This window comes from Leptodactylus fuscus, chromosome 7, assembly GCF_031893055.1.
Source record: "Leptodactylus fuscus isolate aLepFus1 chromosome 7, aLepFus1.hap2, whole genome shotgun sequence".
Lineage (NCBI taxonomy): Eukaryota > Metazoa > Chordata > Amphibia > Anura > Leptodactylidae > Leptodactylus > Leptodactylus fuscus.
The window spans coordinates 59,045,198-59,070,849 of NC_134271.1; the positions used below are offsets into that span (position 1 = coordinate 59,045,198).

The 25,652-nt window shown below is 41.4% G+C and overlaps 1 protein-coding gene across 1 annotated transcript in view; it reads right to left on the reverse strand.

Annotated features, from left to right (window-relative positions):
* Positions 1 to 2,326: 2,326 nt before the first annotated feature.
* LOC142213579 (serine/threonine-protein kinase Nek11-like) overlaps positions 2,327 to 25,652 on the reverse strand; it is a 258,023-nt gene continuing 234,697 nt past the window's right edge. The window contains exon 15 of the mRNA XM_075281957.1: positions 2,327 to 2,564. Within this exon, the coding sequence (XP_075138058.1) occupies positions 2,327 to 2,564 (238 nt within the window). The remainder of the gene's footprint in view (positions 2,565 to 25,652) is intronic.

Sequence of the window (25,652 nt, forward strand, 5' to 3'; positions counted from 1 at the left end):
CACAATGTCTACAAAATACATGACCATACTCATGTGGCAGAACGGTCTAATTTTTGTTACAGGACTCCATGGCTACCTGTTATGCCTTTGGGTGACAGGTTAACTTTGAACACAAGTTTAATACCATTAAGTTCAGTGTTATGCCATAGAATCTGGAATAATGTATTAGACTTGTTACACCAAAACATTTAATAAAAGTGGACAATGAAACCAGGAAACCTCCAAGGCTGTTTTTTGGGCAGTTGAATGGATGGAGGAGATTTATGAAAAGTGACGTTTTCAGGGCCATATCTCCTGCGCTGGCAGAGGATGCACCTCATTTACAAGGAGACACAATTTGCAATTGTTTTTTCATGCCTTGCATAATATACCGATTCTAATAAGTTCACATCCATTCAAGTGAAAGGGGTTGAGCTGTAATCCCACAAAAGACTTGTAAACAGGGGTGGAGCTGTATTTTTAGGTAGGCAACCGTGAATAGATACATCTTCTTATTATTTACATTTTACTTTTTCTACCTTCCTGATATACATTAACAAACAAATGGCAAATGGGACACGTGAGAGACCTCTGAGATGTGTCTGGTGCAGTCAGCTCAGATCACATCCTTCATTTCTATGCACCTCTTTCTTTACATGCTGCTAAAATGTAGTCACACCAGAGAGCTTCTTCTGTAAGAGGTATCAGTAGCCTCCGTTGCGATAAATACATCGCTAGTCTGAGGGGATGATATTATATTAGCTGATTAGGTTTTTATTACTGTATTGTATGCTCCCCGTCTCTGTCTTCAAAACATTCAGGAGAACCTTAGATTTAATTTAGATCACTGTATTCAAGGAGTGACTGGAGATACATAGTGTCACTGCCTGGAGTAAGGTAGGATTAGTCGACATGGGCTCTGTAAATCTAATAATGAAAGGATCTGGCTAAAGACAAGAGCAGAGTGGTGTGTTGGACACAGAGACCTCCAAGCTTAAAACCAGGACAAGAATGGAAACAGAAAAGAAAAAGTGGTAAGCAGGAGCATAAAGAGAGATAACATATTGGGGTACACTGGGGCTTTAAGATAGTTTTTCGAAATACAATGTAACATCCATTCTCAAATAATAATCAGAAAAAAACTCACATGGTTTCAAGTTCTGAATACAAGTAGGGGGTAGAGTATAGTGTGGAGAGAATCACTCCCAAATCGGGACAATCTTACCCATGTACTTGGAAATAAGCAGGATGGGGGCCAAGTCCTCCCATATGAGAACCTTCTGCTGACATCATGGGAGGGGTACGAAGCTATCTCACCCTACACTCACTCTCAAACCCCACATAACTCCTGCCCTCACAAACAATACTTCATAACGTCTAACACTTTTCATATTTAATAGTGGGATAAATGAGATGGACAATATATCATCTGAAGGAAACCAGTTCTTCTGGGAGAAAAGGAAAGCTCATCCTCTGAGAACGCCGATAAGCATGTATGGTTCACCACAGTGGGCAACAGCTAGGCTGAGCTTTCCTGTTCACCCCTCACAGAATATGTGGTACCCTTCAGATGCTATATTGACTCATTATACCCTGAGAAGTCGTATACTATTGAGCACAAAACGTGTCTGCAGTTGTGAGGCATTGTTTTAGGGAGGTGTTAATAGGCTTTTGTTGGGGACCACCCTTGTTAGGGCGGGAATTATATGGGTTTTGAGGGTGAGTGTAGTGTGAGTTAGCTCCTCACCCACCTTATGACGTCAGTAGAAAGTTCTTGTATGGTAAGACTCAGTCCTCATTCTGCTTAGTTCCAAGTACCCGGGTAAGATTGTCCCGATTTGGGAGAGTCTCTCTCCACTCTATACTTTTACCCCTGTTTATATTGAGCAGTTGAAACCAAGGGGACTTTAGTGATTAATATTTGAGAATGGATGTTTGAGATACTTTGCAAATACAAAGTCTTGATCTACTTTTTGGTCCTGTTGTATATTATATGTACATTCACTAGCATGTAATAGGATTTAAACCATATGTAGTAAGCGTTATGTTTTATGAATTGTTCACACATTTGCTGCATTGTGTGTACATATGTTTTTTTTGTTAACTGTCAATGTGACTGTGGATTAAGTGAAATTTGAGAGCTTTCTTTGTATTAGCAGAGAAATCCCTTTAAAGACTGACTGGTTCGGGATCACACTGAGATTTCACAGCAGAGGTGATTATAAAGCACCCACTCTGAGCTAAGAATCCTATTCTAACCTGTCCTGCAATGCTACCATTTGATCAGTTGATATTTTTCTTTTTTTTTCCGCCCCAGTTTTCCCCATTATATTTAGAAAAAAAAGCCCTATAACCAGGTAAAGGACAGAGGAGACTCCACTTCTATCCTTTGCTCTAAGAACAGGAGCTGCTGGACTTTGTAGCAGTGCTGAGGATACAGCTTCATTACTTGAGGTTCACATAGAGTCTTGTCTTCTGGCTCTTGTCTTCCATCTACTTGTTCTGGATCCTGCTGGTTATAGACTTGTTTCCAATAATTGTAAACCTCCAGGAATGCATCTTCACCCAGCAGCTGAACACAATCCCTGTATATAGAAAACAATGTACAGTACAATCAGTCCTAAAACTTACAATAGACTTAGTGTAAGGGAATTGCTAAGACAGCAATTCCCAGAACTGTTAAACCCTGGGAGGGGCACAAGAGACAGTGAGCCCTAAGCTGAAGCCCCCCGCTTTCCCTTCCTATTGCCAGGCCCTATCCTAGGTAATAGGCGACAACCACGAGGACAGTCCCTCCCTGAATACGTGAAACACAAAACGCAGACAAGATGAACAACAACAAAGGGAGGTCAGCTAGCCAGGGTTCGGTAACAGGAGAGCGATGCAGTGCCAAATCGGAGTCAAGAGAATAGTCAATGAGAAGAGCCAAAGGTCAAGTATAATAGTATAAGCAAACAGGGACAGTAAGAGCAGGTATGCGCACGGCAATAACAAGCACTGGTGTGAATGGGAACCAAGGCTAAATAGGGAGGAAGAACCCGCCCATGGAGTTCACAGGAAGGCAGGCTGTCAATCAAAGGGCAAGGCCAGATTAACCACTTAATGGACAGAGGCAATCTTGGCAGAAGACGGGTGTGGTGCAAATCCAATTAAGGACTAGAGCCGTGTTCACACAGTGCAACTAAAAACTTTAAGCAGATTATCAAACTGCACACGCCTCCTGCGCCGCAGCACACGAGCAGAGGGTGGCGCAGGGGCCCGAACAGGCAGAGATGTTACACTTAGAATAGGTTTTAAATATAAGCAGCCAATAAAAGTGATGGCGACCAATTAGTCCCTCCACCCCATCACTCCAGTGATAATAGATTATGGTAGGGGTCTCAGGAAATGGTTCCCACCAACTTATTTTTGCTGGAGGATATGCAGACACTCCAATATCTATATATTCCGATAATGAATCTAAACCTTTTATTCTCATACTAAGATTGTTCAAATATATTAGTTTCAATACTGCTGAGTTGACTCCGTTCACTAACTGGAACATACATCTTTACTTGTTAAGTTCTTATTTTCCTCCTGGGTTCAATTGTATACCACAGTGGAAACGTTTGCATTTTTTGGCAGCCCCATCCTGGCACTGATGGTGGCAATAAGTTGTTATAAGATGTATTTGGTAACACAATGTTATTTTAATGACACCACGTGTCTTGTATAATTTTACTCTGGAAGTCATAAAATGTAGTTTCTCAATAAATTCACACGTCTAATGCCCCATAAATGAAGAAAGATTTTCTATGTTCATCGACTCCTGGAATTATTCATATGATTTGTGGAGTTGTCTTCGCTGGGGAATCAGGCTTAGCTAGCTCAAGAAGTTCAACTTCAGTAGTAAACTATTCCCATACTTGCCCTCAAAGCTGAATATTCTTCTATAAATAGATGCTGGTAATTTTGGCTACTGAAGAAATTTATTGGCTGCCAATAAAGGGCAAGTTGGACCTCGACAAGCGTTTTTCAGATGTGAGCACTGGTAAAGGAAGCACTTTAAGTAGGAGTATTAAATAGTGATCTAAAGAGCCAGAAAGACACAAGGAATGAGACAACTGCCTGCCCTGCTGGGAACATCAATGTGAACTACTCCTAAAACATCAAGAATTAGTTAATCCTCCTTGGCTGAACTGCTTAGCGGGCTTGTAGCTCCATCTGAATGGCAGAATAAGTGATTAAGCTACCTCATGTGTGGTATCCGATGCCCTGTACCATAATGCAACTACATTGTGGCTATCCTAGCCACGAAATCCAGAAACTGAGTGTGCCATTTTATAATTAGTCTGTAGCTATCCCGACTGTGCATCACAACAACCACAATTGTCCAAGTATAAACTGATCCAGTTCTATAGGTTGTGATAGTGCAACATGACTGTAGCTCTGTTAAGAAGTGTGGCTTCCATCATTTCCTAGCCCTGCCCAAGATTATATGGCCATGGAGCTGTCACATATTGTCTTATTGCCTAAACAAATAGAAGTGAGTTTCATTTGCTCTTGTAGACCTTGCCCTTTAGAGAGTTAGAAAGTGGACTACAGTGCATGAGTGTTGGCCATACCAGTTTTAATACTGGTAATTAAGATCATTGACTCATTATGACACATGGGATGGACAGCGTCTCCATTGCTTGCCAATGGAATATAATGCATCTATTCAATAACAATAGTTCAACACTTATTTTGTGCTTAAAGAGGACCTTTCACCATATCTGGGCACATGCAGTGTTATATACTGCCGGAAAGCTGACAGTGCGCTGAATTCAGCGCACTGTCGGCTTTCCCGATCTGTGCCCGGTGTGAAGAGCTTACGGTCCGGTACCGTAGCTCTTCTATGGTCAGAAGGGCGTTTCTGACCATTAGCCAGAGACATCCTTCTGCCTTGCGGCGCCTATCCCGCTGTGCTGTGGAGCGGGGAGGAACGCCCCCTCCCTCTCCTGATAATACTCGTCTATGGACGAGCTGTGTGAGCAGCTCCACAGCACAGCGTGATAGGCGCTGCGAGGCAGAAGGACGTCTCTGGCTAATGGTCAGAAACGCCCTTCTGACCATAGAAGAGCTACGGTACTGGACCGTAAGCTCTTCACACCGGGCACAGATCGGGAAAGCCGACAGTGTGCTGAACTCAGCGCACTGTCAGCTTTCCGGCAGTATATAACACTGCATGTGCCCAGATATGGTGAAAGGTCCTCTTTAATATATTTTAATATACACTGCTCCAAAAAATAAAGGGAACACTCAAATAACACATCCTAGATCTGAATGAATGAAATATTCTCATTGAATACTTTGTTCTGTACAAAGTTGAATGTGATGACAACAAAATCACATAAAGATCATCAATGGAAATCAAATTTAAATGGAGGCCTGGATTTGGAGTCTCCCTAAAATTAAAGTGGAAAAACACACTACAGGCTGATCCAACTCTGATGTAATGTCCTTAAAACATGTCAAAATGAGGCTCAGTAGTATGTGTGTGTGGCCTCCACGTGCCTGTATGACCTGTATGATGGTCTCCTGATCTTCTCCCAGACCTGGACTAAAGCATCTGCCAACTCCTGGACAGTCTGTGGTGCAACGTGATGTTGGTGGATGGAGCGAGACATGATGTCCCAGATGTGCTCAATTGGGTTCAGGTCTGGAGAATGGGTGGGCCAGTCCATAGCTTCAATGCCTTCATCTTGCAGGAACTGCTGACACACTCCAGCTACACGAGGTCTTGCATTGTCCTGCATTAGGAGGAGATCCCTCAGGAGACTATCTGCAACCTCATCAGGAGCATTCCCAAGTGTTATAGGGCGGTCATACAGGCACAGGGAGGCCATACACACTACTGAGTCTCATTTTGACATGTTTTAATTACATTACATCAAAGTTGGATCAGCCTGTAGTGTGTTTTCCACTTTATTTTGGCGGGCACTCCAAATCCAGGCCTCCAATGGTTAATAAATTTGATTTCCATTGATGATCTTCACATTCAATTTTGAACAGAACAAAATATTCAATGAGAATATTTCATTCATTCAGATCTAGGATTTATTATTTGAGTGTTCCCTTCATTCTTTGAGAAGTGTATTTTGCTTTTCCTTCATCCACATAAAGATGATATTTATAACTGTCCATAATCTAGATAAGATATGGTGGATCTAAAGAGTAGGGCACCAGTCTGATAGTCAAGGATGAGATATGTTGGATTTCACCATACTGATCATTAATTCTCTACCCCATTGATTCCTAAAATGCAGGTTGCAGTTATTTTCACCCCATCTGGCAATCGGTGAGTTCAAAACATCCTCTTCAGGCTCTCCCAGCCTCTATCTGATATTGTTGACGTCAAGCATCCCAGGAGTCAATGCTAAGGCCTGTGGTTGGGCCTCAGTGGTCACATGGGGAGCACTGATGTCATAACACTGGATCAATGAGTCATAGTGCCAACATACCCCACATGACTGCTGATGCCCAATCACATGTCTCAACAGGGATCATGAAGTCACATGAGATCTGAAGAAGATGTTGGATGACCATAGTACGCCGATGGACACTGTGAGGATGCCCAGGACAGGTGAGTCTCAATTTATTATACTTTGGGGACTGAAGAGACCCCAGAGTAGAATACATCACAAATTTGAACTGGGGAAGGGGGGGTAAACTTCATGAATATTCATCAAAAAGAATCTTGTGGGGGTTGCCCATCTCTATTAATGGGGCTTTTAGACACTTTGGAGCATTATACAATGGGGGGTACTATGGAGCATTATACTGTTTGGAGGCACTGTGGAGAATTATACTGGGTGAGGCTACTGTGGAGAATTATACTGCATGCAGACAGTGTGCAGCATTATGCTGTGTAGGGACACTGTGGGGTATTATACTATGGGGGGGTAGTATTATACTGTGTGGGGCCACTGTGGAGTGGCTCAGGAGCATTTGGGGCTGCTCTGTGGCATTATATTGTGAGGGGAATTTGGGAGCATTTCATACTGTGTTAGACCACTGTGGGGCATTAGGCCCTGTTCCCATGGAGTAACACACTACTCATTTAGACACGTATACACATGTCAGAGCGAGGCACTTCAAAACAGATCCTATTGACTTCAATGAGTGTCGGCTTACGCGCACTACACATTGAAATCAATGGGTTATAAGGCCTACCATTGATTTCAATGTGTAGTGCGCGTAAGCCAGCACCCATTGAAGTCAATGGGATCTGTTTTGAAGCGCCTCGCTCTGACACGTGTATACGTGTTTAAATAAGCGGTGCGTTACTCCGTGAGAACGTGGCCTTATAATGCACACACTGCATTAACACTTCAATTTTTTCTCTAACTAGGTCCAGATGACCATGAAGACTTGTTCACAGCAAGTCTGTGCATACAAGCTTCCCATCATTCCCTTCCCTTGTCAGAGCCCTCCCCCCCCCCACAGTAATCACACTGTACCTTCCCTGCACAGAATCTCTCCTTGACTACATGCTGAGCAAGTGTTATCAGAAAGGAGATCAAAGAAGGTTAATCAGCCAATACTGTATGTAAAGAAACATTACTCTGATTTATTACTGCAAATATACCATGTTATATCTAATACACATTGGGACAGAATTATGAAACCATCTAAAAAAGATCCAACAGCGTTACCGTCACAGCACAGTAATCGCACATCTGCCTGGTAATGAGCCGTGCTCCTATGTGTCCATCACATCACCATGTACTGTATATCACATCACCATGGACTGATTTTTATACATTGGAAGAAAACAATGAATTGCAGCAAGAGATCTAGAAAATGATGATATTGTATAACATTTATTGGATGAACGTGGACAACCCCTTTAACCCTTTCCCAACACCTGCTGTAATAGAATGCAAACCAGAACTGAAACTGAGTTGCCATGCTAGACATGGCTTAAGGGCAAGAATGGTGCTGCCTCTGAAAATGCAGACCCTTTTTCAAATTTTTTACATTCCCATTATTAGTTTAAAAGCATCATCACAGAATATGACAGAACAAATATTAACAGAAAATTATGACAAAGAAAGAAATAGAGGGGATAAATGGTCAGGAAAGACGGCAAAACTAGTAAAATATATTTCAAAGAAACAAGACAGAACATGAAAAATGTAGCCATATCCACACCAAGAGACAGGAGGAGAATATAGAGTAAATAGTTAAAGACATAATGCCCAGTGAATAGAAAATGAGTAGAAGCACGAACCTCCGCTCATAATGAGAACCCAAATGTGACAAGAAGAGGAAACACGTTGTGTGAAAACACCAGACGGTGCACTCACTGGTCTAGCTCAGCCATCCAGGGTAACATACGGGATGGTTAACAATGGCAGATTTATGCTGACTCACTACACCAGTCACTAATCTCCTGAGAAACATTGGGCTAGGAAATGTGAAATTGCTGTCTTCGTTGTCAAAAATGTTACAATATATAAGTGAAATTACATTAACATTACTATACCATATATACAATACAATTACAGTAACATTATACCACAAAATTGCAATAAATTATTTAACAAGTTACCCTACCTGAATATACCAGTCTCCGAGTCTCTACTGCAATTACATGTTTTTCAATGCCACACAATTAAGTACCCAATTTGGATAAGATCCTCAATCTACAACTGTACTGTACAGGTCAAAACACAACATACAACTCACTGAACAGAAGTTAATTATAAAATTCCAATTTCAAATCATTCGAATTTTAGGTTTAACTTCTCTCTTCAGTGAGTTTCATGTTGTGTTTTGTGCAGATTCATTCCTTGTGTGAGATTCCAGCTTATTTCCCTTCTTTCTAGTGTTGCTATATGTATTATATTGGTGTTAAAAGTGGTTGGTGACTTTTTACAATCCCTTACAATGTGGTACATGGAAAATGGTAATAAAGTTCAGATCTTCTGCACAAACTTTTTAATATCTTTGTAAACCAGGCATCTCTTTTTCCACTTATCAGACACTTTCTCCCCCGTGGTTTTCTAAACTGACATTCACTCTGAAATATCTGCTGAATCCATTTAGGTCTTTGGAGATGGGCTGTTAGTTCTCTGAAGTATCAAGTTACAAGGCCATAGAATGGAGACGGGAGGAGGGATGAAAGGCTGAACGAGAGGAAAGCAGAGATAGACATATAGAGACTACTGCAGATAGCTAAAAGCTTTCTATCCCATTCCTTATGGGCACAGGAATACTCTTCAGTATGTCAATACAATGTCTTATATGATGGCACTGCTGCTTCTAGATGAAAGAGAGTACTAAAAGTCATCTGAAAGAGCAGATATGTTTTAGGAACCACACAGGCATTCACTTATTAGCAACATAACACAAACTGCTTAACAATTTGTAAATGTGGAACACTGGCCAGGTTACAAACAATGAGGGAGGTTTATGAAGACTGACGTATTCATTCTCCATGCGGCGGAGGAGGGTGTAACTCATTTTATTTAAATGAAGTGCACCCTCTGTCGGGCAGTGCACCTGGAGTGAAATCTTTGCCAGCTCATAGCTGCTGTAGAGTTTCAGCATCATTCACACTAGTTTTATGGAGTAAATGATAATAAATCTGCCAGGGCCTAAGGCCCCAGCTCTAGCCTGACCTCACCATGCCCTGTTTTCAGGAAAGTAGAGTGGGCAACGCAAAAACTCCAGTTGCGAAATAGGATGTGACAACTGGTTTTCAAAACGTTGCAAACCTCAAAGGAAACTGAAGCAAAATAATATTAACTATGCACCAATATCTCCTCTACAGAACTCGACTTTTGAGACTCTGGTAGAGGAGGAATGTGTCAGGGAACTGTAGGAGTGTAGTCGCACAGTACTGTAAGTTCCCAAAAACAAAACATATAGGGTACAAGCAGACATAAGGAAGCATTACTACACACTGTACAATACACTGTGCTGTGCTTAAATCACCTGGAGGGATAAAACATCAAAACTAAGGATGATGGTGATGATGAGGATCTATTAAAGCTCCTAGTTTGATTGGTCTCCCAGCACCAGGCCTGGCCGCGAAGCTGACCAGGCTGAAGCATATTGCTGACACCGCCAATACTTGCAGTTCCCATTACAAAATGGGAAATGGAGGATTCATTTATCAAAACTAGTGACATGGAAAATTAACCATATTGCTGGTAACAAAGGAAAGTATGAATCCGGTTGCCATGTGTAACCGAACAATTTTTTCCCTTGTACTAGTTTTGAAAAATCTCTCTGAATATCTCTCAGCTGGAGGTTTTCTTTAACCTTTCTTGCAGATAAGTACAAGTTCCCTCTGTCAGTGTAAGAATGATAACCGGTGATAAGCAGGCAGCGGTGTGCTACTCTCTAGACTATAATTCTCAAATATTCCCCTGGAGAGCTTACCCAAGGGATCCATCATGCAATTCTACTTACTGTCCTTGCACACTATGAGCTCATGAGAAGAAAATCCATTAATGACTATTTCCAGTGTGCCATCATACTATATGCCTCATCCTATAAGCACTACCCAAATATCCTATTTCTACAGATAACCTTCAGCTCTTTCTATGGCCATTTGGTTTAGCCTCAATCATTACTAATGTTCTTCTTTTCCTGCTTATTTTATAATCTTTCAGACCCATCAATACAACCATATTAACATCTTGAAGTGAATACATACATGTATTCTGTCAGACCCACTTAAATCAACAGCAATGTTCTTATAGAGAATTACACTGCTGTGTATACAATGAAATGAAACACAATAGGAACCTCTTATAAATGCTCTTTAGATTTTCACAATGAAGGAGCCATCTTGCAAATACTAGATCAACTGTTACGACAAAGTATTTAGCATAAATTACCATTAATTTTGTGAGTAGGCTACATGTAAAAAGAAAAGAGAGAAATGCAGTTTTAGAAAGAATATGTTGAATTAATTGTAGATTCTTTACTGAAGCCTCCTTAGCAGAGGTCAATTTCATTTGCAAGCGTCAACAATGGTGACCAGCATAATTCTGCATGGACTTTTTAGAGTCCTTAGAATATCCTTATAGGGATTGGGGTTTGCGATAAAGAGCTAAAAGTCTCTTGCATAGACAAAGAGTTAAATTCTACCATTATGGCTTCTTTCAGCCATAGTAGCGGTAAGGGTGCACATGAGACTGAAGCAAGCAAGTACACCTGACTGCACTATGGAACTACACTTACCCCTGTCCAACGGGTCTATTGCCTTGGGATATCATTGGACTCTGACCTATCCTTCAAATCGGACATCCAAACTGTCAACACCTCCAACTCAAGAACATCCATCGAATCTGCTCATTCCTCACCCCTGAAACTACAAAGATGCTAGTCCATGCCCTCATAATCTCCCACTTAGACTACTGTAACACCCTTCTCCATGGTCTCCCAGTGAATACTCTTTCCCTCCTCCAGTCCACCTTAAACTTGCTGTTTGTTTAATATACCTCCGCCCCATTCTTCATCAGCCACTCCTCTCTGCCAGTCCCTTCACTGGCTATCCATTGCCCAGCGAATAGAACTTAAATTACTAACGTGGACATACAAAGCCATCCACAACCTGTCCCTTCCATATTTTTGTGACCTGATCTCCCTCCTACTCTGCTCTTATCCGCTCTTCACACAACTGTCTCCAATATTTCTCCTCTGCATCCCTCATACTTTGGAACTCCTTACCAAGACACATAAGACTGACCCCCACAATCACAGGCTTCAAGAAGGCCCTGAGGACTCACCTATTCAGGAAGGCCTACAACCTCCAGTAACCGTAATATCACCACATCACCATTTGAACAATCTTTACCCTCACCTTCTGTCTCTATCCCTCTTGCCTCACAGATTGTAAGCCCTTGTGGGCAAGGCCCTCTATCTCAGTGTGCCAGTTGGTCACTGTTAGCATTGTTTGTGTTGTATATTTTGCATACTGTATGTAAACCCTCAAATGTAAAGCACCACGGAATTAATGGTACTATATAAATAAACAATATTAATAATGCTATGCATTATTGGGGAGCAGGGAAACAGAAAATATTTGAGATTTTAGTGGGGATTCTGCTAATGTTGGACCCTCTCTGGCACATCAATAATGCCTCAAAGGATGTTATTAGTAATAACATCCTTATTACAGTGGGGACTGAATGACGGTTGTGACCAACAGCTCTGCCCAGATGACTAGTCTAAGGTGACTATTATAATAACAGAAAACTTTCTGCAGTATTTAATATCAAACTGTACAATTCATTTAAGTAATTGCTTGTAGACTATTAAAGAGCCTCCTAATGTGGTGGTGCAATTTGTAGGCCAAATCCAACAATTTATGTCTAAACAAGGGATATGGAAAAATATATTAAGAAATACATCGTGGCCTTAAGAGGGTTTTCCCATGAATATAACCATATTTAAACTTGTAGATAATGTAAAGATAAAAATATTTGCAGAATTTAAATAATTAAAATGTTTGCAGAGTCTTAAAGATTTTCTCTTACCATCATTGAACTGACCATGACGATGAATGCAGGAACTTTCTATGGTCTATGCCAGTAACCCAGCCATGCTTATTACTAACAGGTTATCAGGCAGGGGCACTACAAGTAATACAAGGAAATCATGACTGAGTTTCTGACAAATTCCAGACCATAGAAAGTTCCTGCATTCATGGCTGCATCCACTGACAACCAATGAAGACAACAGACACTCACCCCTAAGATGGTTGGAGAAAGTGTTTAAAATATTATGTTTTAAATTTTTTATGTTTGTAAAAATGTTTAACTTTTAATTTTCTAAAAGTCTAAATATGGTTATGTTCATGGGAAAACCCATTTAAGAATAATCTAATGGCTTACGCATGACCCACATCTAGCCAGCAAGGCCTCACTTGCCACTCAACAAGCATTACCTGCCACCTGCTTACTATCTGAAGAACCGAACTGTGAGAACATGAAATATATTTTCTAAAAGCTTCAAGGCATGAGGGGCATAATAATTCTATACAGTGAGGAGCCAGATTTTTATAGAGCAGAATTATCTGAAGCTGAAAGCTAGGGGCTAAACTGTTATGGAGTATAACTTCTTAAGAAGCAAGCAGCCATAAAACAATATTACTCCCACTGCATTAAACAATGATATACATATCTATGCTTGTATCAAGATTGAAGACTATATATGACTTGATTCTGAATTATTATCCCTTATTTCTAGCAGGGAATCAATTTTAGCTATAGGATGGGGAGGGAACAAGCCAGTTACAATAGATGATGTCCTTCAGGTTATTTAATCTTTTGTCATTGCCTGACTAATTTTTCCATACCCTATTTTGCACACAAAATTACGTGCGTTATACGCCCTGTGAGAGAGTGAAGAGTGTGGTCTGGGAAGACAGGTACATTCCAGCCAGGCACATTCCAGCCAGGCATCTAAAGGGTGTATGGTAAGGATTCGCACCAGGGAGGTCAGCTGACTAATCAGTCCCGAATAACAGTGTGAGGGTGCATGCACACTGAGTAACGCCGGGCGTGTATGAGAGCCGTACACGCCGGCATTACAGTAGACTGCCGAACACTTCCCATTCACTTCAATGGGAGCGCTCGTAACAGCGGCGTTTACGAGCGCTCCCATTGAAGTGAATGGGAAGTGTTCGGCAGCCCTGCTGTAACGCCGGCGTGTACGGCTCTCATACACGCCCGGCGTTACGTAGTGTGCATGCACCCTGAGTGTGAAGACTAGCAGTGTGGCACCACACAGAGTTGAACTGTCCAGACCGGACCTCCAAAGCAGGTACTGTGCCACCCATTGTTGTTGCCAAGATGGGAGACTGATTTAAGTTAGTTTTCTCAGCCGAGAAGGATTTTGTTTTTGTTTATCCTGTGGCTTTGCAAAAGTAGTGTATGCGTTACATGTGAATAAAGCCTGAACTTGTGTGCAATCCAGTGTCTGTGTCCCTGTTTCCTGCACTGCTACAAGCATCTACCTGAGCGATTCCCCACAGCCCGTAATGACCCATTGAAATGAATGGGATCTGTTTTGAGCGCTCACATTCTGACACGTGTATACGTGCCAGAATGCGAGCGTGTTAACTCCGTGTGAACTGGCCCCCATTGTGGAATCTTTGCTCCTTCACTGACAAGCAGGGCAAAAAGCTATTTCTATCCTTTGTATTGTACAGAGGATCACTGTGCAGACACCTGGCTCTTAGGAGAATGACTAGAAACTATAATGGTAGACATTTTCTATGTTTTACAGTTTGCTGAGTAAAATGCCAGACCCAAATATTGCTCAACTACAGCTGATCCAAAGGGTGGAATCATTATAACGTCTGCACAATAAAAGCTTGGGGGATGTGTAAAACCACAAAAGATTTGCCCTTTTAAAATCAGCATGTGTGCAGGATCAGAAAATGAAAGAAGCTGCTGACATACATTTTGCTTTATTATGCCAGCTTTTACAAAGCAATCAATGCCGGCCGCCTTAGGCTTCTCCATCTTCTAATTAGCAGAAATCAAGGCTTTAGAAAACTATTATCTGTTTATTTTATTCACCATTTCCCTTCTATAGTTGGACCATGCTAAGAAAAACCATAGCAAGCCTCATGTAGTGCACAACTGATAGATTTGTAATGTTTGTAATATAATAAAACTTACACAAAAATTATGGAAAGAAGCTGCAATCGTGGTCAGCCATTTGTGGGCTGTAGAGAAATATCATAAGTCACAGGGTCATCTAGTATCTATATATTTATATATAAGCACAGCTCTGCTCTCTTCTCTGCTCCTTCTATTCTCTGTCCATCATGTGTATATCATGTGTAGCATATGGGCAGAAGTACAGGTCACACAACCAAATTACACAATGCACTATTATTCTATATACAGTATCTGTAATGTGGGGGACATAGACTTGAAAACCATTGGAAGCAAATGTTTGCTCGTATGCCTATCTCCTATACAGGCACACGAGACATATGGCCTTAACACACATGAAAAGTAGATTTTTTTTCAGATAAAACCTGAATAATTTTTAATATGTCCATGTACCTTTAGCATCACATTCCAGTCCAGTGAAAGCATGACTGGCATAGTTTCAAAGATATTTATTGAATGGAATCAAAAACATATAAAAGAAGCAAGTATAAGAACATCAATAAAATCAATCCTATAAAGGCAAAAGAAATGAAATACAAAAGAATAAAATATGATAGATAGACTGCACGAGTGTCAGAAATGGAAGCATTAAGCATGTCAACTCATCATAAGACATCAGTTAACTAAAGACGTGTTTGTTTCCAGTTAAAAGCTATATGAATTCATGGAGTCATTAGTATGTACTGAAGTAATTTATATTGGATATATCTGCAGTAAGCTTAAAGGTCTGTTCAAACAGTTTTTTGCAGGCGGATTTTGAGGCGCAATGCGCCTCAAAATCTACCTGCAAAAAAGACTCTTATTTACTTCAATGGGAGCCACATGCTTTTTTTCTCGCTAGCATTTTTTTCAGCTAGCGGGAAAAAGAAGCAACATCTCCTATCTTCCCGTGGCTGATTCAACTGCTGCGTCCGTGCCGTGAGACTCACTCCCGATTAGGCCCATTCATTCGGATGCCATGATGGGATGCTGATGCACTGCAAAGGGGTGAGAATGGAACTATATAGTCTATAAGGGACCAAATAGGTCCTGTGAAGAATTTTTATAGAGGGCTTCATAAGGGTGACTTAACAACTGACTTTGCTAATGAACATGTAAGAGTCGGTCCATTGAGCTGGGGTCAGGGTGGTCTCCAGCTCCCCTTCCCAAGCCATCATAAAGTCTAATTTGCTCTCAGAGGGTGGAGAATTCAGTATACTATATACCTTCATTATCTGTCCTATAGAGACATAGTCTCTTGAAACTGGTGAGGGAAATCTCTCGATGAAGTGGGGTGAGAGTACAAAGAAAAAAAAAGACCTGAATATTCCTGAAAGCCCCTGAGGGAGGTGGGAAATGTCTGCTAATGAAGTAGTCTTTGGTGAAAACCTGACAGTAACAGAGGAAATTGTTGAGGAGCCTAAACCTAGTGTGCCTCCAGCAAATGTATATATCGGGACATAGGCCAGGAGGGAAGAGAGGATTATGAAACAGGAAGATCAGTTTTGTAGTCGATAGCTAAAATGAAACCTTCGCCACATTTGCAATAGTCAGTTACCTTAGCAGTTTCTGGAATTGGGTGAGATGCTGACTGCGGGGTTCAGTATAAAGCCTATAGCGAGGCTAAAGCTACTAATGTCTACTCTAGAGTGACCCATTGTGGACAGTTCGTCTTGTTATAGATGGCACAGAGCTGTGAGAAACCCAAAATTCCTAGAAGTGGGGGACCGACAGTCCATCCAATCTTTTAAAGTAATAAATTACGCGTCTGCCATACGTGGTCGTTTATATACCCATATGAAATTGAAGATCTCTCTTTCTCTCTAGACTAGGTAAGAAGGAAGAGGTTACTAGGGTCGAGGAGGATACAGAAATAATAGAGAATGTAAGGTAAGGTAAACATTTTGTTTGACATATTATTTTGATATTATAATACAGTCAAAGTGGCATGACAAACTAAACTATATAACTTGGATATTCAATCTTTGCTTTTATATGGTTCAATATGTTAACTTAGAGATTGCATTGGAAGGCTGTATGAAGTTAAATAGGATATTCCCCCCCCCCCCCATGATAATGCCACTCCTGTCCATGGGTTGTGTGCTGTATTGCAGCTTAATCCCATTCAAGTAAATAGGGCTGGAATCTTATTTTCCCTTCAGAGCTTGCTTCTGGAATTAAACATACTTTATTTTCTAATCTTAGACAACCCTTTTAAAATTATTAATTGCCCACAAGGGAAACATGCTGAGAAAATGTCCTAACACTATGCTGAAGCCCCGGTTTATATAAGCTCACGTATTTTTTAACTTATCTCCACTAAATATAACGTGACATTAATGAAAAGAAACCTTTACAGACCTATTAAGTAGTCCATAGGTTCATTACTGCTCAGTCTAGTGATTCACATAACCATTCATCCTGTTTCTGCAACTGAACTGATTCAGCACCATGGAGAGTCTCATTAAGTGAAGGCTTCAGGTACAGCCATTAGGATTTTGTGTATTTCAGCACCTTGGACGGAGCATCACATTGTTTTCCATCCTTCAGCACCACAGACAGCTCCAAAGTGTAGAAACGCGTTAGAACAGTGGGAGAGCCATAATAATTTTATGTATTTCAACATCCTGGACGGTGTTCCCTGATTGGTAACATATTTCATTCTATCCTCTGATGGGTTTCAGTACAAAATTGCAGTTTTTTCCCTTAATACTTAAAGGAAATCTATCAGGGTGATTTCGGAAAGTAAATCATCCACAGGTCCTTATGGACCATGAGGTTAAAGAGGACCTTTCACCTCCTGGGGAACATGCGGTTTTATATACCGGTAGAAAGCCGACATTGCACTGTATTCAGCACACTATCGGCTTTCAAGTTTTGTGCCTCCGCTGAAGAGCCATCGGTGCCAGTACCATAGCTCTTCACTGTCAGAAGAGCATTTCAGGAACGCCCTTCCTCACAGTAGTGTCTATTGCGCTGTACTGTGAGAGGGGTCATTGCTTACTGCCCATCGATGACACTGAGCGGTGAGGAACGCCCCCCAGTACTCATCTATGGACAAGCACTATCAGGAGGGGAGGGAGGCATTCCTCACCGCTCTCACAGTACAGCGTTATAGACGCTACTGTGAGGAAAGGCGTTACTGATTGTCAGAAACGCCCTTCTGACAGTGAAGAGCTCCGGCACCGATAGCTCTTCACCGGGGGCACAGAACGTGAAATTCGACTGTCGGATTTCTAATGGTGTATTACACTGCATGTGCCCCAGGAGGTGAAAGGTCATTTTGTAATGTCTTAAACAGCATGACTGTGGGGAAGCACGGTGGCTCAGTGTGCAGCGCTGGAATCCTGGTTTTGAATCCTGTCTAGGACAACATCTGCAAGGAGTTTGTATGTTCTCCTTGTGTTTGTGTGAATTTCCTCCCACGCTCCAAAGATATACTGATGGGGAGGGGATAGCCTGACTATAATGCTGTCCATGCCCATTTTGAAAAAATCCCCAAAAATGTCTAATTACCTAATGACTGGTTCAATGATCCAATATGGCATGGATATCTGTACAACTGGGCTATCTGGGATCACTCAATTCCTAGTCCATTAGAGACTTTAGGTTATTTAGTGTCTCAAATCACCCTGACAGGTTCCCTTTAAGCAGCGTGAACAGAGTTCATGTTTACAGCTGCCTTTCAGATTACTGCAATTCCCTCTGTGATTCAGGATCTTGTACAGATAAACATTTATTAACTTTTCCTAATCCTCTCAGTGATATTCAATCCGCTTTGTGAAAGTTGTATTTTTTCATTTCCTGTGTTTAATTTAAACAATATGTTTTTTCTTCTTCTCTTATACAGAATGACTGAGACGTAATTGGTCAGACAGGAAGCAGCCGTGTCTTGTATTACACTGAATTTAGAAAGGGTATATTTAGGAACCTTAACCGTCAGAGGCTACAGCATGAAATCCAGCTCGAGAGGTCATAGAATCACTCGCAAGGCAACAAAGGTTGTAGGCACGGATAAAATTCTGATTTACAGCGCAGTATTGTATAGATTTGTCTTCTACTCAGAATATCAAGTAACATAAGGAAGCCATTTCACACTGTTAAACTCCTCTGTGAGATTGATCTGTCTTGTGGCAGGCTATGTTTATGCGCAGTAAGTAGAGGACAGGGAAATACATGGAATTTTCTTTAATGTTAAATGTTGACCAAGTAGTTTCAGTTAAAAGTGAACCTGAGTAATAGTGACCTGTCCAAGCATTTATATCAGAGGTAGACAACATTGAAGAAGCAAAGATCTATTGTAATACAATTGTAAGGGATTGATGGATTATTGTTAGGATAGATCAATTTGTAACTGATAGGTGTCCATCTCTCTGACTGCTGTAACATTCACCCATCTAGCAAATGCTGTGTCATTTTATTTGCTGTCCATTTCACTAGTTATTCACCTGGTTGGTCTATTATAGTATTTGGCTGCCTATACAACTTCCAGAAAAATCCATCTATTAGAAATGACTCTAGACTAGATATATGGCAGATATAGAGGTTAGCCTATATTCTATATTATTAAAGGAAATATCTACCATGGAAAGGTTGGTGCCACTGCCACATAATTCTAGCAATAAGCAGGGGTCATCGCTGTTGAACTCCCACCAACTGGACACTGTTGGCTTTGGAGTCTATAATAGGAAATTAACAAGAGTACATCAGTTCATTATCTGGATCCAAGACGCACTTATTATTAGTACAGCCATTTTATTGGCTGTAGAGCTACCATGTAGTCATCTATGCTCTATACAAATGTATAATCCCTGTTGTTCTTCTCTCTCCTCCCTCTCCCATTCTCCTTTTTATGTTACTCCTACAGATCCACTGAATAGAAAACACTCTTTTTGCTTTGAAATTCTATCTACCTACATAGAACTTTTACAGCAAGAACTAGAGCTCCAGTTTATCACAGATTTAGATACTATTACCTACCTATTATCCTACATATTGGAGTATACAGTCTAGTTCACCACTGAATATAAAGCACTGCTATAGTGTTTATTTCCTACAATAGGGAAATTGCACAAAAACAATCCAGGTCCCCATCTGAATAACAGGGTATACTACTGACATCCCCATGCACGACAGGTTTTCGGATGAGGAGCTGTAAATTGGATGAGCTTAGTAAAGCCAGACAAAACTGCAGTATCAAACCTGTTGATTCACAGTTAGACTCCTTTCTGGACCTTTATTCAACCATTCTGTCACAGGAAGAAAGCCCCGATGTCTCCATAGTAACCTCCAGCACTTTCTCATCCACTTTCTATAATTGTTCTTTAAGATAAAGGTATGATGCACATGACAGCAGAGCTGCTCTGTCTGTACTGATATTCTGCTAGGATTAGCAGCAAATTGTGATCACATTTCATCAAATATGTTTTTATTCGGGTCCTAAAGTCTGATTCATAATTAATCCATATTATGTCACCCGATCATTAAAGTTCTTAAAGGAAAGCTCTTGCCTTTCTCGTATGCCATTTTAATTTAAAAAAAAAAGAGTTTTGGAAAATATTGTGCAGCTCTTCAGTTCTTCCTGTAGTTGATGGGACTCAGGGAGGGAACGACCTAATCTTTAAAGTCTGGTTTAGGTGCTTGAGATGGCGTGCCGTTATTATCATTGCAGACATGCTGCTAGAGTATGACAGCACAATGTTAGGAGCTGATTGATAGGGAAATAATCATTTTCTATCAGATCATAAGTGAGGGTATTTAGAATGCAGCAGTGCAGTTGTTAGGGGGCTCCGACCTATTCATCAGTTAGGAGGGTGCACTGAGTGAGTATTGCATGTATAATAGCCCCCTTCTAATATCATTTATCATCAAGTGATCCCTCTCTTCCAGAGGCTCAATATGAGCCTTCTATACTAATCTGTGTAAAGACTTCTGAGGTGATTTTATAGGTAAACAGGCAATTATTAACATAACAAAAAGCTCTAATGGTTATTTCATACCCTGAAAGTGCTGAGGGTTTGGTAGTGAAAATCCTTGTGACAGTTTCCCTTTAAAAGGTTAGACATCCTTGATCTACACAAACATGATTAAGCATTGATTGTCTATGCTAAGGACGTGTTCACATGGTGCATTAAGCTGTGTGCACTGTGTGTTAATTGCCAGGATGTGACCATACTTTCCTATTGAAAGCAATAGCAAGTACAGATGCTGCATGACAACTAGTGGGTCCATGTGTTTACCAATGATTGTTGGACAGAACCTTTATTTGATAATACTTTAAATGGAAAAGTATATTGGCACATGTGGCTGAGATACCCCATGTACACCCACCCTAAAGGTGCTATTACATATATTGTTTTAACTCAATGTAATACAGAGCGGTTTTTCTGCACCAATGATATATGACTAAGGCTGGGTTTACACAGTGCTTTTCTGCTAAAGAACTACATGCAGTTTTAAATTGCAGCTATGAGTAGCACATTTATACTGAAACATTAAATTGACAAGTACTGGTTTATTGGCACTTACCATATAGATGAAATCCAGAGTAACGTGCTTAGGCATTACTGCAATTATAAATTGCATGCTGCTATTCAGTTAGGCCTCATGCACACCATAGTTTAGTTGTCCGTATATTGTCTGCCATTTCTATGGTCCCATAAATACGTCACTGTTTTTTACTGTTCAGTGTACAGGCCGTAAAAACTATCTGCAAATTGTGCAGCAAGGTTCCTTTTTTGTGTCCAAATTTGCAGGACAGACTCACAGATACAAGTGTAGGGGGTCATACAAGTCTTAACTACATTTGGGTGTATGTAGCCTAACACGGCTCTTTTTTGCTGGAGAACTGCCCCATGGTTTTTCATTGCGGCAATGAGCAGCACATGTTACTATGCGTCTCACCTGTATGGTAGGAGCCAATATACTAGAGGTTTTCAATGTAATGGTCAGTAACATACAGGTGAGATGTATTATATGTGCTAATTGTGGTTTTAAAAAATCCAAGCGTTAACGCAGGTAACAACAGCCTGTGTAATAGCCCTCTTAGGCTTAGTTCACACGCAATTCCGCGTGTGCATATTCCGTCACAGCTGCCGTGACAGGATGCCGGTACAGTGCACAGCATTCCGTCGCGGCTTTCCGCTCTGGATTAGGCCCAAATGAATGGGCCCAGTCAGGAGCGTGCTGCCGCGAGGCAGACACTGCGGCTAAATCAGCTGTGGATTCCGCCTGAAGAAAGGGCAGCTCGTTTCTTTTTTCTGCTAGCGACAACATGCCGCTAGCGGAGAAAAGAACGCTAGCTGTCTACATAGACCACCATTGTGAGGGGGCGGATTATGACGTGGATTCTGCACCAAAATCCGCCCCCTCTTGCCCCATGTGAATAAGTCCTTACCCTGCTTTCACATGATCAAGGTTCAGCCATGAAACATGGGCCATGTGTTAGCTGGATAATTATAATTAACTATATAGATAACTATAATGCGGCATACTATTCAGGCTGGTAAATCTGGCCAATACATGGACAGAGTCTCTTGGCTAAAATACGGTTGTGTGAATGAGGGGCTAAGGTGCTATTACATATTACCTAGGGTTTAGTGGATTATTACATACGTGTTATCAGACAAGATGAATTCATGCTTGTGAATTATTGGCAATTGTTGTGTTGTAGAAATGAGCGAGTAGTACTCGATCGAGTAGGTATTCCATTGAATATTACAGTATTCAAAACACTCGTATTCTGTTGAATACCACGCGGTAATTGCTTTAAAAATTCGATTCCCCTCCCACCTTCCCTGGCACTTTTTTTTACACCAATAACTATGCAGGGGAGGAGGGACAGAAACTAGGACAATGTAGGCATTGAAAAAAAAAACGTATACAGTCATTGGCTGGCTAAATCAGGTGACCTCCACTTTATAAGAATAGTGGGTGTCAGTTTCGGTTCAGATGCGACTGTGAAATAGAGAGGGATAGACGTTATGCCAGGGTTAGCTAGTAGAGATGAGCGAACACTGTTCGATCGAATAGATATTCGATCAAATATCAATATTCCAATCGAATACCACGAGGCAATCGCAGTAATAATTCGATTCCCCTCCCACCTTCCCTGGCACTTTTTTTGCACCAATAACTGCACAGGGGAGGTGGGACAGGAACTACGACAACGGAGGCATTGAAAAAAAATCGGAAAAAGTAATTGGCTGGCTAAATCAGGTGACCTCCACTTTATACGAATGGTGGATTTAACATTCGGTTAATTTGAGACTGTGAACTATGTGACTGTGAGACAGGGATAGATTTACTGGCAGGGTTAGCTAGGGATTACCTTTATTTAGGTGGGAATGTTACTCACACAGCTCTTTGGGGCTCTATCTGGTCGGGATCCCTGTCAGCTTGCGATATGCGGGAGCTCACTTTTTCCCATAGGAATGCATTGACCAGCATTGATTGGCCGAATGCCATACAGAGTACAGCATTCGGCCAATCAGCGCTGGTTCTGCCGGTGGAGGCGGAGTCTCATATCGGACAACAATGGAGACTGCTGTGGACCAATCTTAGACTCCGCCTCCTCACAGACAAGCCTTCGGCAGAACCAGCGTTGATTGGCCGAATGCTGTATTCCAGGATTGTTTGCTACTTTACGAAATCTATACTACAAATCCAAAGTTTTGTTGTACTGAGGTCAGTGCAAGAAAATACCCCCAAGACCTGTCTACTACTTCCCCTTCCCTCAGCGGATACATCCACCTTGTAATAAACTAACTGACAGTAATGACAGTCAGTCCCCCTCTGAGTGACATAACAGGTCTCTGCTGTAGCCAGAAGTAAGGGTAGAGCAGAGAACAGAGAGAGAGACAGAAGTAATTCAATCCAAAAGGGTTACTGTGGGGAATGGAGCAACCAAGAAAATTATAGCAAATGAAAAAGATCATACTCTTGGGTATATTAACCGGTTAAGGACCGCTGGCCGTAAATTTACGGCCAGCAGTCCTGGTCTCTAAGACCAGCCGATTGTAAATTTACGGCCGGTCTACAGAGACTCACTAGGCAGGGGGTGGGGCGGGGGGAGGGCAGGTATTAGGTGTTACTAACACCTAACCACCCCCTCAACAACATTCAGTCGGACTCAGTTCCGACTGAACATTTTAACCCTTTCGATCGTGCCGTGAAACATCACGGCGCGATCGAAAGGGATCCGCCGCAGATTGAAGCTGATCGGCACCCCCCGCGGCGAGATCAGGGGGTGCCGATGTCAGTAAAAGGTAGTCTGGGGTCTGGCCAGTGACCCCAGACTACCGGAGCCCCCACATACCTGGTTGATCCTGCCGACCGATGGAGGAAGTGAGCGATGTGTCTCACTTCCTCTGCTGCTTGCAGGACACGAGCAGGCTCATGTCCTGCTCGTGTCCTGCAAGCTACTATACAGAATCAGTTGGTGCTTTCATCAAAGCATCAACTGATTCAAGTGTCCTAAAGGGACACATGAAAAAGTAAAAAAAAAAAAAGTTAAAAAAAAAGTAAAGTGTATGAAAAAAGTAATAAAGTTATAAAGCCCAAAAATCCCTTTTTCTCTATACAAAATGAACTATATAAAAAAAGTAATAAAAATTAATAAAAACAATGCATATTTGGTATCGTCGCGTCCGTAACAACCTGTACAATAAAACTGAAATAATATTTAATGTATACGGTGTACATCTGAAAAAAAAAAACGGAAAAAACCCGCCAGAAGTAGTGATTTTTCACCATATCACCTTACAAAATATGCTATAAAAAGTGATCAAAAAATCATATGCACCCCACAACAGTACCAATAAAAAGCGCAGGTTGTCCCGCAAAAAATAAGCCCTCAACCAACACTGTCAACCGAAAATTAAAAATGTTACGCCTCTCAGAAGATGGCGATGCAAAAATCACTGATTTATGTCCCCAAATGTGTTTTTGTTCTGCAGAATTAGTATCGCATAAAAAAATAGTATAAATGAGGTACCGCCGTAACCGTACTGACCCGCAGAATAAAGGGAACATGTTACTTTTACTGTGCGCTGCATGGCGAAAAATTTAAAGGGTACAACTCAATGCCAGGAATGATTTTTTTTTTTTTTTTTTTTTAAATCCAGCAAGAAAGAGTTAATAAAATGTATTCAGTATGTTGTAGGCACCCAAAAATGGTGTCATTACAAAATATATCACATCCCGCAAACAACAAGCCCTTATATGGCCGCGTCACCAAAAGAATAAAGAAAATATAGCATCTACCAATGTGAAGACAAAAAAACCCAAAATCGCCAAATTATTAGAATACAACTGGCGGCGTCAGGAAGGGAATGTATAAGCTGTGTCAGTGTACTTCAGGAGACACCCCAGATTTACAGTTTACAAGGGAAAGACACCAGAAGTGACCCCCAAAATGAGCCCCAGAGTGACTCCCCCAATCATAGGAGCTACTGGGACATAGTAGGGAATTTGGTGTCTGCAATGTACTCCGCACCGCTTACACATTCCCTCTTCGCCATCCGCTGTGCAGTCATGTCCGGGATACTAATACTCACTACACCCCCTGAGAAATTCTTTGAGGGGTGCAGTTTTCAAAATGGGGTCACTCCTTTGGGGAATCCACTTTTCTGGTATCTTACAGGCTCTACAAACATGACATGGCGTCCAGATACCAAACATCTGAATCTGTACTCCAAAAGCCTCATCGCGCTCCTTCCCTTCTGCGCCCTGCTGTGCGCCCAAACTGCAGTTTATGCCACATGTATGACACATGTATGACACTGGTGTACCCGGGATAACGGACGTAATGTCATATGTGGGTATAAACTGATATTAGGGCACATGTATGACACTGGTGTACTCGTTATATCGGACGTAATGTCATATGTGGGAATAAACTGATATTAGGGCACAGCCGGACACAGAAGGGAAGAAGGGTTATTGGGTTTTTGGAGCGCAGACGGTTTGGTTTTTGGATGCCATGACACTTTTGCAGAGACCCTAAACTTGCCCCTACAAAATGGG